Source organism: Gopherus evgoodei, chromosome 10 (assembly GCF_007399415.2).
Source record: "Gopherus evgoodei ecotype Sinaloan lineage chromosome 10, rGopEvg1_v1.p, whole genome shotgun sequence".
Taxonomy (NCBI): Eukaryota; Metazoa; Chordata; order Testudines; family Testudinidae; genus Gopherus; species Gopherus evgoodei.
In genome coordinates this window covers 52,949,145-52,963,700 of record NC_044331.1, presented here as the reverse complement: position 1 = coordinate 52,963,700, position 14,556 = coordinate 52,949,145, and the positions used below count along the sequence as shown (strand labels likewise).

General features: G+C 47.5%; 1 protein-coding gene across 1 annotated transcript in view; it reads right to left on the bottom strand.

Moving 5' to 3' along the window:
- The window catches only part of TRAP1 (TNF receptor associated protein 1), a 66,271-nt gene that overhangs the window by 14,099 nt on the left and 37,616 nt on the right, over positions 1-14,556 (bottom strand). Inside the window, exons 7-11 of the mRNA XM_030577503.1 lie at positions 13,022-13,131; positions 8,559-8,632; positions 6,868-7,023; positions 6,289-6,409; positions 5,997-6,066 (exon numbers count right to left, since the gene is read on the bottom strand). Of these exons, the coding sequence (XP_030433363.1) occupies positions 5,997-6,066; positions 6,289-6,409; positions 6,868-7,023; positions 8,559-8,632; positions 13,022-13,131 (531 nt within the window). The remainder of the gene's footprint in view (positions 1-5,996; positions 6,067-6,288; positions 6,410-6,867; positions 7,024-8,558; positions 8,633-13,021; positions 13,132-14,556) is intronic.

Below are 14,556 nucleotides of genomic sequence, written 5' to 3'. Positions count from 1 at the left end.
TTGACTATGCACCAATTCCAGAGTTTTAGTACTTCAGCACAAAGTGAGAAAGAATGCATCCCACCCTGAGATTGACATAGATCATGCAGACCATGTCGTCTGTCATGATCTTGATGGACTGGGCCTTGATCAGAGGAAGGAAATGAATGCAAGAATTTCTGACTGCTCTCAACTGTAGATGGTTGATGTGGAGAAGCTGCTTTTGGGACGACCATTTGCCTTGGATTGTGTGTGACTCCAGATGCGCATCCTCCATCCCAAGAGGAATGTGTCTGATGATATGATGATGGTAAGAGGATCTTGACTAAATGGGACTTTTGCAGAAACCTTTGAAGGGCTCTTGAATCAGCTGAGTGACTGTAGAACCAAGCAAGGGAGAGACATATGCTTGCTGGGCATACAGACTGTCTTGAGCCATCCCTGGAGACATCGAAGATGTAAACTGGTGTGTTGTGTTACAAAAATGCAAGCTGCCATCTGCCCTAACAGTTTGAGGCAACTTCTTGCTAAGGTTTGAGGATTGAGCTGAATCCTTGAGAAGCTGGGACAAGATGACAAGGGATGGATCACTCAAAATTGCTCTGTTTTGTTCATTATCTCTTAAGCATCCGACACTGGTTGCTGTTAGAAGATAGGATACTGGGCTCAGGTGAACCACCGGTCTAATCCAGTATGGCTGTTTTTATGTGATTCTTTAGGGCAACAAATCTGTTCATATGTAGGTAAACCCTGGCTGTCACCACATCCAGAGAAGCTCCTACGAAATCTATCCGACATGCTGGTGTAAAAGCAGACTTCTTGAGATTGAGTCAGAGGCCTAAACCGTGGAATACCAATCTTGCTGTTTGTACTGCTGACCATACCTCTTGATAATATCAGTCTGCTGGGCAACCAATCATTGACACATGGGAGGATGAGCGAGCCAGTGCAGCTAGGGCTTGGGGCCCACTCTGGCCCGGACTGGGGTCCCACCGGCTCACCTGGCATGGTGCAGCAGGGACCTCGCTGGCATGGCAGGACTGGGGTCCCTCCTGGCAGCCTGATGCAGGGCTGCTGAGGTTAATGGTAAACTTTGGTTAACCGATAAGCCTAATGCTTACCAGTTAACCTTTTACATCCCTAGTAGGTAGGTGGGTATGACTGTCATGGTCTTTGAGAATACCTTTAGGGCAGAGGAGAGGCCAAAAGGAAGCAAGAGGGACTGGTAGTGGTCGAAGTTGACTATGAAGCAAAGAAATCTCTTATGAAAGTGGTGAATCACAACATAAAAATAAGCATCTTGAAGGTCGAGAGTTGCAAACCAATCCCTGCAATTTAGGGGGGAATTATAACTGCAAGAGTCACTGCCCTGATTTTCTGCTGTTCACATCACTGTTCAGATGTCTGAGATCTAATATTGGTCTCCATCCTCCGTTCTTTTTGGGAACCAGAAAGTACTTGGTATAAAACCCCTTTCCCTTGTGCTGAACTGGGATGGGTTCTATATCTCCTAAGCATGGAAGCGAGGCAACCTCCTGTCTCAGCAACTGAATGCAAGATGAGCCCCTGAAAAGGGACAGGGAAGTGGGGTAGGTGGGGAGGGAGGGATAGAAGTGAAATGGATGGAATAATTAGATATTATGGTCTCCAAAACACATTTGTTGGTGTTAAGCTCTTCTGCGCAGGTTGAAATTGGGAGATGCGGTATCCAAAAGTGGGGGGATGTGGATAGAATGGTGCAGAAGTAAATCTCTGTGGAGTGAGTGGTTCACACTCTCGACCAAGCCATCACAACTGGCACTCGGATAATCCAGATGGCTGGGATGAAGTAGCTGTGGCCTCTTGGTCACTGGTTCGGGTGGCTGACAGAAGCTAGAAAAATGAGCTAAGTGAGACCTCTGCGCTCTCTGAGACCTGCTTAAATTATTATTTGCAAGGGTAGAGATCCCAAGGGATCTAAGTGTGTCCCTCAAGTCCTTCAAAGTGGGAAGAGAAGAGGGAGTTGTCCTTAGATTCAGAAAACAACTTGTGACCGATGAAAGGAAGGTCTTCTATAGTAGATTTGTAACTCACTAGGGAAGCCAGATTGCTGGACCCAGATGCTCACTGTATTATGATAGTGTTGGAAATGGAGTTGGCTGCAGTACTGGCTGCATCTAAGGCCTGGTCTACACTGGGCGGGGGGGTGGGGGGAGTGATCTAAGTTATGCAACTTCAGCTACACGAATAACATAGCTGAAGTCAATGCACTTAGATCTACTCACGATGGTATCTTCACTGTGATGAGTCAACTGCGGATGCTCCCCCGTCGACTCCATCTGTGCCTCTTGTGGCAGTGGAGTACTGGAGTCGATGGGAGAGCGCTCGGGGGTCGATTTATTGTGTCTAAACTAGACGAGATAAATTGATCCCCGCTGGATCGATCGCTGCCCACCAATCCAGTGAGCAGTATGGACATACCCTAATGCAGCCTGTAATGGCATCTTTGCCACGAGCTGACCTCCATTTATGATGGCCTTAAATTATTGATGGTGAAATATTCAATAAAGGTATTCAATTTATTGTAAGGCAGATAGTCACGGTTTGACACGAGCACCTGGTGATTCACTATCCTGAATTATAATGTCACAAAATCTACTCTGTGACTGAAAAGATCAAGATGCTTCTGCTTCTTGTTATATAGGGTAGCCTCGGTGTTGTGCTGCCTCCCACATTCACTAACTGCATCTACAAACAAGGAATCCAGTGTTGAATGTGAAAATAAAAATTCTGAACCCTTGGATGGGACGTAGTATTGTTTGTTGACCTATTTGCACGTAGCGGGTGCCAGGGCAGGAGTCTGACAGACCATCCTGGCTGGCTGTAGAAGGGCCTCATTAATTGGAAGTGCCACACATTTTACAGCAGAGGTATGTAAAACGAAGGGTTAAAATCCATGTGCATTTTATGTAACAACCACTCCATTGGTATATGGATTGTGCCAGCTCTTTTTTTAGACCCAAAGTCCTGAGTCTGGTCAAGAGACCAGAGGCCTAGCAAATAGTGATCAGCTAAAAGAAAGCTGGGGTAAACAGATAATCTTGTTTTTGCTAAAATAGGCCTGGTCAGCAAATTGCCAGGTGTTGGAGCTAAGAACTAAATAATTGTGTCTTATTCAGAGTTGCAAATTAAACAAAGAATCCCTGTTCCTATTGTGTCAGTCTCTTCTGTAGGGAATGTTCTTCCCACAGATCCAACCTTGAGTTTATGAAAAGTTGGCACATGTCAGTATAAGATATGGCATCCTTCCACCTCCCTTCCCAGGGACCAATGCCTGCCTTAAGACATAAAGGGGAAAATCTTTATTGCCATATACTTTCACTGTTTCTTTGCTTTAATCCCTACAAATGTACCTGTTGGACAATCAAAGGAGTTGCTCCATTCCTATGGACCCCAAATCAGAATTCAACATATATATTTTATACTAATAACATTTTATCAAAGTATTAATTAAATGTTAACTTGCTAACTTAAGACCATGGGCGGAGACATTATGTAACCTTTTAACCATTGACTAATGTGCTATCTTGTTTTGCTGCAAAAGCTATCCTGGAGTGTGGAACTGCCTATCCCATCACTTTCTCCCACTCATGGAAAATCTATATATCCTATTGTAATCAATTGATTGACAGTGTCTCTGAGCCTAATAAGAAAGGTGACACTCCACTAGTGCTGTGTGTAATAAACTCCTATGTTTGACTTCTACACGGTGTGGATTTATGTCCTTCATAAAAGGTCCAAGAGTTTATTATCGGAGTCCTGGACTTGCACAAGAGGAATTTGAAGTACATCTGTGACATGGTTCATCAGCTTCTGGAACTGTCTAAAGTCATCCACCATGGAAGGTAGTAGAGGCATTACAGCCTCATCCGGCAATGATGAGGACATATCTGTGTGAGGGGTCACCTTGTCAGCCCTTGCCTCCTGTTCTTCAAAGGTCTCCTCTACAGCTCCAGTTGTTCTCTCACAGGGGAGGGAAAGGGCAACTCCCTAGCAGGCTGGACCAACAGCCCCTCTAAGGACAACTGGATGGGTTGAAAGGAGATTCCAGAAGTCTCCATGGCAAGGGGTAGCATGGGCTCAGAGATTGGTGACGAGGTGGAGGTTGGTCCCAATCTTGCCCAAGTCTTCTGACCAAGAAGTTGGGTCTTGGAGGAGGGAATAATGATTCATCAAATGGTTTAGAATCTCCTGATAGAAAGAAAGCGGATTCCGGTTCCAACGGCAGTACCAATGAAGCTGTTGGAGGGAAGTCATAGCCTGAAAATGGAATGAGACACAGACTCCTCCCGAAGGCTGGCGCCCCTCATGGAGTTATAACCCTTCTGAAAAGGGAGGGACCCAAAAGAGAGGGAGACTTTGGGTATGGGGCAGTGAAGATGTCCACAAGAGGAGCCTAGGTCTTGGCTCTTCCCAGAGCTAGAGGGGTCCAGTCCACCAGAGCTGTGGCAGAGACAGTCAGTGCCACAGCCACTGAAGACAAAGACTGCACCATGGGTAACTGATGCTCTCAATGATCGGTCTTCGTCAGTGCTGGTGGATCCTGGGGTTTCTGTTTGTGAGGTACCAGAGGCACTAGTGCCACCAAACTTGTGTGGGCTTTCTTGTCATGCTTCTGAGGACTTGGGACATCCTAGGTTCTCTTCAGCTAAGCTTATAGACTTGTTCGGTTTAGGCAGGGCTGAATCGAACTTCTTCAAGTCTTAGTCTCAAACTTATGAGAATGCTCTCTGCTCTCCTGACAAGATTCCGACGAGGGATCTGTGGGGCTCAATTCCTTTGCTCCCAAGTTGGACCTCATGGTGGGAGACACACTCCTTGTTGAGTCAGGCCAGTGTACAGTGGAGGGAGGGAAGTCCTCTGGCCAGGGTTCGATTGCAGCATCATGCCCTTTTTCATTAGGTGGAGCTGAAGGTGAAGTTCCCACCCTTCCTGAGTATGGCTGGAGAATGTGCAGCAGATACTGCAACTTGCTGCAATGTGGGCTTCCCTGAGAGTGCAAGCAGCATTGGTGATCATAGTTGACCAGGAGGGTTTGTGGGAAGAAAGCACAAATTTTGAAGCCTGGACTAGTGGGCATAGTCCAGTATCGAAACAGGGTATAGAATGAGGGGTGAAAGAGGAGTGGCTTTCCAGGCCAGGAAGACTAATTACAAAACACTATAACTATAAGATAAAAACTTGAAAACACCTGAATGATAAAAACTCTTTACAGATAGCTAAATATAGTCACAGAGAAATGAGAAAGCCAAAGTTTTGGACACTGGAGGTTCTGACACATACAACGAGGCAGTGAGAAGGAACTGAAGAGGTGGTCAGTCTGCACCGTCCTTTAACTGCTCAGTCAGGGGCATGAGGTGAGCCAGGGTGCATGTGCAGACCAAAAGACGTTGCTTGCAAAATTCTCCATCTCTGGGCACATGCATACCCCATAGGGGAATACACATGAGAACCACTCAAAAAACTGGAGCTCTTCATAATGTACCCTGTGGATGTTCCATTACCTGCCTTCCTTCTACTCTGCCTCAGTTTCCCTTGTGGAACTTTGTGGTAGACAAGGAACTGAGGGTGGTTTGTCTGCACAGCCCTATATGTCCTCGGTGCAGGGCATGAGGATGAGCGGGGCGCATGCATAGGCTGAACAGGCACTGCTACCAAAATCTTCGCTCAAAGGCGCAGGCACACCAGAAGTGAAGCACTCACAGGGACACTACTCGAAGAAGAAGCTGGATGGTGCACAGCAAGTTAACACTCTGTCTACCATGTCTAGTTGAGAAACATCTCGTGGATGAGAGCGTTTGGAGCTTCTCAGGCTACATAGTATCAGATTATACACAGAAAATCTTGTTAATGGGAACTGCACGGCTCACCTGCTAGGTCTTGATCTGAAATGACATCCTATAGCTTATCACCACCCACCCAGAGATGGGTTAGCACTCATCACAATCCCCTGGGAACCAGCCTCTCTGTCTGCTCACCTGATGAGGGTGCTCTCCTGCAGCAGCTCCCTGCTGAGATTCAGGGGAATGTCCTCACTATCGACAACACCTGGAACAAACAGTGGCAATGAAGTGGCTCAAGACTAGTATACAACTGGACTCAGAGGACCAAGCCCTTTGCTAAATCTTCCCTTCCCACAAATCTCCAGCAGATGTCTCATATCACCATCCTGGCTGCCTTCAGAAATCTGCATCAACTGCCCTAAGTGACACTCAAGGAAGGCACTGCTGCAGACCATTCACTCTCCTGCTCGCTCCCTGACCAGCCTACCTCGGACGAACCGCAGCCATTTTGGCAGGATGTCAGTGGCTTTGGTTTGGATGAGGATTTTGCGGCTGTAAAGGGCAACACTGGAGCCCAGCTCCCTGCTGACGTCAAACATGGATGGTTTCTGCAGAAGCAAGAGAAGAAGTTATACCATCAAAACCCATGGGGCATTGCTTGGGGCCCCAAGTGTGGCTCATACAAAAGCCCCACACTCTGCTGATGTTCACTATGGGTTTCACAGGTCTGAGGAGATCAGAGCAAATCACATTTTTATCCTCCTCATCAGAACGGAACTACAGGAGCATGTGAATCTGTGAGGGTTTCTCCCACCTAAGCCAGATTCTGCTCATGACAAATAGACACAGTTCAATGCACCCCAATTATCCTGTGACACACTACCCTCATTGGAGAGATGCTTCCATCTCTTTTAGGCACTGGGAATTCCCTTTTGGCTACTCCAAAAGCAATTTGCAGTGCTGGGCACATAAGGCTGTAGCTCTTCAAGTTGGAAAGGATGTCTATTCTGTGATCCTTCCCTTCACTGAGGATTTCCCACACCCCCAGAAAATGCCAGAGTCTCACCATCTCAGGCACATAAAAGATACTGCGGATATTGAGGGGGGCATCTGTCTTGTAGTGCAGGGTATAGCGAGGCTTGTCGTAAGCCTGGGCTATGAAACGGTAGAACTCCTCGTGCTGCCATTCACCAATTTCCTTGGAGTCCATCATCCAGAGTGCCTGTGGGGGAGGAGGGAGGCTTAAAATCCCCACCCATCTGGTAACACACACACACACACACACACACACACACACACACGTCATATCTTCTGCCTTTTAATAGCAAGCCCAATAGGCCCACTGTTCGTGCATCTCAGGCAATATGCTGAGCAAGTTTCCTTTTTTAAAAGGGTCATTCCTAAACAGCCCCTTAATAAGACCAGAAGTTACAAAGGTACTGGAGGGTTTCCAGGATCCAAGGTGTAACTGGGATTCAGTGAGCAGTTCAGATGCTTTACAGCACCTGTTGCTAGGACCAGAGTTTTGTGCTGCTCCCCAGAGTTCAGACTGCAGTCCATTAAAAAGTCAGCAGGTCTTCACTTGTGCCCAAACAGCATATCATACTAAAGGCTAAGATTTTTTTATGGTTATTTTTAGTAAAAGTCACAAACAGATCACGGGCAATAAACAAAAATTCCTGTGACTTGTCCATTACCTTACTAAAAATAACCGGGGGCAGAGCTACGTAGGGGGGAGGAATGGAGCCCCATGGGGGGGACAAGACACTGACAGGCGAAGCCCCCCACCATGGCAGGGGACACAGCCTTAACTCCAGGGGGGGAGGCAGGGGCGAACGATACGACACAGCCCTTGTTCCAGAGCTGGCCCACCTGCAGGACAGGAGCACTTGGCCTGACTGCAGCCCCCGCCAAGCCTCGGCGGCACTGGGAAGGGGCAAACGACCCTTGGAAGCCACAAGGGGGGCACACGACCCCAACTGCAGCCCCACCAAGCCCGGGACTCTGCGGGGCTGTGCACTAAGTGCCCCTCCATCAAGTCACTGTCAAACCGTCACAAGAGCGGAGATCGAAGCTCTCTTCTCTGCTTCCAAAGAAGCTGGCACAGGCAGCATCCATCCAGATTTCCTTAACTATACTGGGCCAAGAGGGTGCGATTGGATTGCAGCACTATTGATGAAAGTCATCACCACCAGCAAACTCCCAATAACTTGGAAACGATCAGAAGTTATTGCGATTTTATAACCTGGAAAGCTGCCCAACAACCTCCACAGCTACTGCCCTATCTCTCCTCTGAACAAGATACAAATTACTGGAGTGGGTGATCCTGGCGAGGCTGATCCCCATCCTGGAGATCACAATCCCCCAGAACAGGCACTTTTCAGTGCAGGGAAAAGTTGCTTTCACTGCCTACACATACACAAGCTCCAGCAGAAGCTTAAAACAGCCGCAGCTTTTATCAACTTATCAGACTATGACCCTGTGAGGCACAAGAGTGTACAGCTGAAGCTAACCAATCAGCTTCACCGCAACCAGACATTTCAACTCACTAGGTCAATGGTTTCGGAAAGAATGTTCATCTTGAATAACTCCTCACCTCAGAAAGGCTCTGTGATCCCCTGCCCTGGACAATCGCCACCACCTCATCCATTCGCAGTCTTTGGTCCTTTTTGGACCCATTCACTCATTTCCTGAGCCCATTGCAGGGTTACAAGTTTCCCCCTCAATCACTGCCCTGCCCATGGCTCTCAGTCTAACCTGTAACGTGTTGAGGCGTCTTCCGTTGAGGAAGAGAGGAAAGCTGATGAAGTTACTGTATTTTGTTACCACATCTGGAACAGAGAGAAACATTTTCAACAAAAAAACCCAGAACCCGGGTCTTATCAGTTTCAACCACCATATTGTTGTGACCAAGGTGAGCTGTGAGAACCTGTCATATCAGCACAGATTAGCCCCTTTGAAGTGTCCCTGCTCTACACTGCAGACTGTTCCCGCCCCCAACAGCATTTTACCACAGCCCATCACGTAATCACAAAAAATTCATGGACGGGAGGAGCTCAGAAGAGAGCAACAAAGAACGTTGGAGGTCTAGAGAGACTGAATATTTAGCTTAGCAAAAGGATGATGATTGGAGGTAGTGGCGGTGAGAACAGTTTACAGACATTTGAACTGCGTGAATACCAAAGTGGGAGAGGAGTATTTAATGTAGCATTCTGAGGTACAAGTAGGAGTAATGGGACAGAAGGAAGGGAACATTTTGGCTGAATATCAGTGAGAGCCATCAAACTGTAGAATCGTCTCTTGAAGGAAGCGGTGGATTGGTCAGGGCATATAAAACTAGACTCAGCAAAATGCCAGAAAAAAAACCTCTAGCAAATAATCCTGTACTGGCCCCAGGGAGAGGTGGGGATGATGTGAAAGGACTTTTCTCTCTATTACTTCAACGGTTACAACTTTGGTATGTCACAGCTGATTCTATAGTGACCATATACTTAACACTCCTCAACACAGGATCTCAAAACATTATGGGACAAGGAGAACACAGGGACATCCACAGTTAAAGGGTGGGGGGTTCAAGTGTTTCCATGGTTACCCAGCTTTTACCGTGGCTCACAATCTTCTGAATCTTTCACTTGTCAGGATGGAATTAAAGAGGCTTGGTTTCTGTCCAGAGGTAAATGAGTTTCTTTGAAAAGTTTGAGCAAAAATTATTCAGCTATGTGAGAGCAGAGAGGGAAGGTGACATTTTCCCATTAGATATGGAATTATTGCTTTAAAAAACAAAACAAAACAAAAAACAACCCAGCTCTAGCATCTATGCAGTGTGAAGTGGAGAGTTGGAAACTGGCAGGAATATGATTCCTAGGGAGGAAAGGTGACTTTCAGGATCCTAAGAAAAACTGGTTTAAATTTGGCCATGTTAGAACCATTTTAAAATGCAATTCACACGAGTGCATGTGTGGTAAAATATTTTAAACAATACACCATTCACCGTGCACATAAAACAGACAGGGGTCCATGGAAATAGCAGCAGGAGATCATGTAATTAGACACTGAATTGCAATGCCTATGTGGAAGTGGGCAAAGTTAAGGTTAGCAGCCTGCCATAACCTTCTCATTTGTTAACTACATTTTGAAATCTCACTGTTTCTTTTAACAGTTTTTCCTCTACCCTGTGAAATACAAGGAATTAAGTCAGGGTTAAAAGACAAGGGGTCTAAGCTCCCAGACATGTCTATACAAAAAGCAGGCATGCCAATTCAATCAGATTTTCCCATTTCTTTGGGAGAAGTCAATGAGTTAAACTGGCAGCACCCGGTATATTCCTCAATTAGAACAGAGGTAGAAGGCGGTGGAGTAATGGCCTTTGGGGCTGGCAAGCTGCTTCTGGATTATATAAATATGAGACACGTTCTACTTTGGTGAGCAGCACCTGTGGTGAGCAAAGGACAGGCATTCTCTGCATTCACCCCATCTGCCCAAGCTCACCCTTAGAAACTCATCATCCTTTGCTCTTCCCAGGCCCCTTCAGCAGAGGAGCTCAGAACACATTACAAACATTAGCAACCCCATTGGAATAACACCCAAGTAAGAGAGAACTTCTGAGGTGTGGGATCCTTCCAGCTGTCTAATACTGGCCATGACACTTTCCACAGCTCCAGGCTAACCTAGGAGGATTAGGGTTTGCCTGGGATTGCTCAAAGAAAGAGAAAGCACGGTGGTAGAAGAGCTACAGAAGGGACCAGCCCACAGTGCCTCACCCCATCACTGCAACCCTTACACTGATCCACAGAGCTCCAGAAGCCCAGTCGATCTTCACAAGAGAATAAGCATCGATGTGGAGCCCAAGGGCAGAAATATAAAGTGGGTAGACCCATGGGGCTCTGGCAATGAAATGTCAATCCTCTGTGTGTGGGGCAGCGAGGGGAAACAGTATCAACTGACAGGCAATTTACAAGTGTTTAAGCATCAAAGGCTGGGTGTCCAGCCAGTGCAGGAGACTTAGGCCTGGTCTACACTACGCATTTAAACTGAATTTAGCAGCGTTAAACTGATTTAACACTGCACCCTTCCACACAACGAAGCCCTTTATATTGATATAAAAGGCTCTTTTAATCGATTTCTGTACTCCTCCCCGACTAGGGGAGTAGCGCTAAAATCAGTATTGCCATGTCGGATTAGGGTTAGTGTGGCTACAAATTGACGGTATTGACCTCCGGGTGGTATCCCGCAGTGCACCATTGTGACCGCTCTGGAAAGCAATCTGAACTCAGATGCACTGGCCAGGTAGACAGGAAAAGCCCCGTGAACTTTTGAATTTCATTTCCTGTTTGCCCAGCGTGGAGCTCTGATCAGCACAGGTGGCGATGCAGTCCCAAATCCAAAAAGAGCTCCAGCATGGACTGTATGGGAGATACTGGATCTGATCGCTGTAGGGGGAGACAAATCTGTTTTATCAGAGCCCCATTACAGAAGACGAAATGCCAAAGCATTTGAAAAAATCTCCAGGCTATGATACAGAGTCCACAGCACAGTGCTGTGTGACAAGCTAACGGAAAGCCAAAGAATCAAATAGACGCTCATGGAGGGAGGGAGGGGGGACTGAGGACTCCAGCTATCCCACAGTCCCCGCAGTCTCCGAAAAGCATTTGCATTCTTGGCTGAGCTCCCAATGCCTGAAGGGTCAAAAACATTTTCCTGGGTATTTCAGGGTATATGTCATCAATTTACACCCTTCCCCTCCCCCCCGAAAGAAAAGGGAAAAAAATTGTTTCTCGCCTTTTTTCAATGTCACCCTATGTCTACTGCATGCTGCTGGTAGACGGGGTGCTGCAGCGCTGAACACCAGCATCCCCTTCCCGGAGGCAGATGGTGCAATATGACTGATATCCATCGTCATCATCAGCCCGTGAGTGCTCCTGGCTGGCCTCGGTGAGGTCGGCTGGGGGCGCCTGGGTAAAAATCGGAATGACTCCCAGTCATTCCCGGCAGATGGTACAAAACAGCTGGTAACCATCCTCATCATAGCAACTGGAGGCTGACCTCCATCAACCCCTCCACCCCTCCCTTTCATGTCTAAAGAAAAGATTCTGTAATGCCTGGACTATCATAGCAGTGGGAGCCTGTGCTCCTCCCGCCCCCAACCCTTTAATGTCCTGCCTGGACTATCATAGCAGCTGGAGGCTTCCTCCCTCTCATTTTCTCTCACTAAAAAGTCAGTGTTTCTTATTCCTGCATTCTTTATTACTGAATCACACAAACGGGGGGACACTGCCACGGTAGCCCAGAAGGGTTGGGGGAGAAGGAAAGCAAGGAGCAGGGGCACCCCCTAGAATGGCATGCAGCTCATCATTTCTGTGGGATCTCTGGGGCTCTGACACGGAGCGGCTGTGCTCTCTGGTTCTCTAGTACACTTGTCCCGTATTCTAGGCAGAACCTACTCGGGATTCATTCCCATTTTGTCCATGCACCCCCGGCCGACCTCAGCGAGGCCAGCCAGGAGCACCCATGACAGCAGCCACAGTACAAAACGACTGATAACCGTCATCTCATCGCCAATTTACAATGGCAGACGGTGAAATAGGGATGGTAACTGTCTCTGCTACCTTGCAAAGGCAAATGAATGCTGCTGTGTAGCACTGCAGTGCTGCCTCTGTCAGCAGCATCCAGTACATGTACGGTGACAGTGACAAGGCAAAACGGGCTCCATGGTTGCCGTGCTATGGCGTCTGCCAGGACAGTCCAGGGAAAAAGGGCGCGAAATGATTGTCTGCTGTTGCTTTCACGGAGGAAGGATTGAGTGATGACATTTACCCAGAACCATCCACAACACTGTTTTTGCATTGGGATCTCAACCCAGAATTCCAATGGGGGGGGAGACTGCAGGAACTATGGGACAGCTACGGGATAGCTACCCACAGTGCAACGCTCCGGAAATTGATGCTAGCCTTGGTACATGGACACACACTGCCGAATTAATGTGCTTAGTGTGGCCATGTGCACTCGACTTTATACAATCTGTTTTACAAAACCGGTTTATGTAAAATCGGAATAATCCCGTAGTGTAGACACACCCTAGGAGTCAGGACGCTGGGGTCTAATCTAAGCTCTGCCATCATGTCACCACTCTCCAGGCCTCTGTAAGATGGGGACAGCAAACCTCAAGGGGAAGGGGCTAAAGGAGTCCAAAGAATACCATTTCATTTCCCCACCCCGCTCACTTTTGACACGGTCCTCATTCGCAAATTCTTTGCACTCCTCTTTGAGATGGATAATTATTTTGGTCCCAGGTCTGACGCCAGAGGCTTCGGCGATCTCAAACATTCCCGAGCTAGGAACAGAAGCACAGCATCGCATAGAAACCTTTTCCTTGGGGGATGTTTATTAACAAGGTAGAATAAAAAGGGAACATTTCATTAACTAAGGAGACGATTTTCAAAGCACAAATGACACTACAGCACCCAGCTCCCACTGAAGTCAATGGAAGTCAGGCACTGTGGAGTTTTACATGTTGTCACCCAGATATATAATATGGTGATGCAGCCTGTGGAGACTACAGGTCCCAGCAGACAATGTTTCACAATACCAGCAGCCTCTACTGACAACAGCACTGCACACTGGTTGATGTTATCTGCCTGGGCTAAAACTCCATGGTAGCAATTGAAATTTTCTACATTTATACAGATACTTGCAGCCCTCCAGGCTCCAGACAAGCAGACTGCATGGCTCTTTGTTGGTCCGGCACGTGTGTCCTAGTCTATGATTATTTCCAGTGGAGTGCAGCGACATCCTCTGATGAAAGGCTGCTGCACTGAGCTAAAGGGTCCCCTTTGCTACCAGCGGTCATCTCCACTCTTTCTAGTTCAGAGTAACTGCCCCATCTGTCTGAGGGTCAAACACCCCAGGGAGCAGCACCGATGCAAGGGTGGAATACCCACACTGTGAAAGGTGCAGGAATGACAGGTGAGCCTCCAGTGACCCTGACAGGTTGCAAGCAGGAGGACTGTAACATTTAGCACAATAAAGCAGATTACTATCTGGAACACAACAGGATCTGAAGTTTCAATTGTAAAAATGTTTTCAGGGATTTATAAATTCAGCAAATTCTTTCACCCACTGGCTTTTAATAGGAGGTGGTGCTTTTCACATATAGGGCTCTGGTCCAAATCTGGCCCAAGTCTACAGTAGCTCAAAGCTTCTGCCATCTGATGGACATTCTGCGGTCTGTGTGAAATGAGTGGGTGATCTATATGGAAGCCCAGCTCACAGAAGAAGTGTGCCCTTGTTATAACCCACACCACAACAGGCCTCCTCGGTAGCATTCTCAGCAAAACGACCAGCCCACAGAGACTGGACTTCCTTCTCACCCCTTCAGTATCCCTTCAAGACAGGACTGAGGCCCATTGGTGGGTTGGAGAAGGGGAAGTTTATGCTTCCTGTGCCATGCCTGCTCTGTGGGCAAACTGCAGTCAGTTTCTAGGGCTGTCAAACTGGCATACTTAGCAGGACTGAATTAACGTGTGGTCTTCTTGTTTAACAAGCCCATAGCAGCGAGGAGCTGACAGCTCAGGCTGCAGTGAGGGGCACCACATAGCTCTCCTAATGCACCATTCTCTTGCCTTATAGTAGCCTTGGCTATTCAAACCTGAGCTCTGTGCCAGCACAGCCAGGCTACTGAGTTACATGCAGTGGTGGTTCTGTAATGAAGACTTTCATTTGTAACCTAAGCAGGATTTTAACCAAGGTGTCTAGCTGC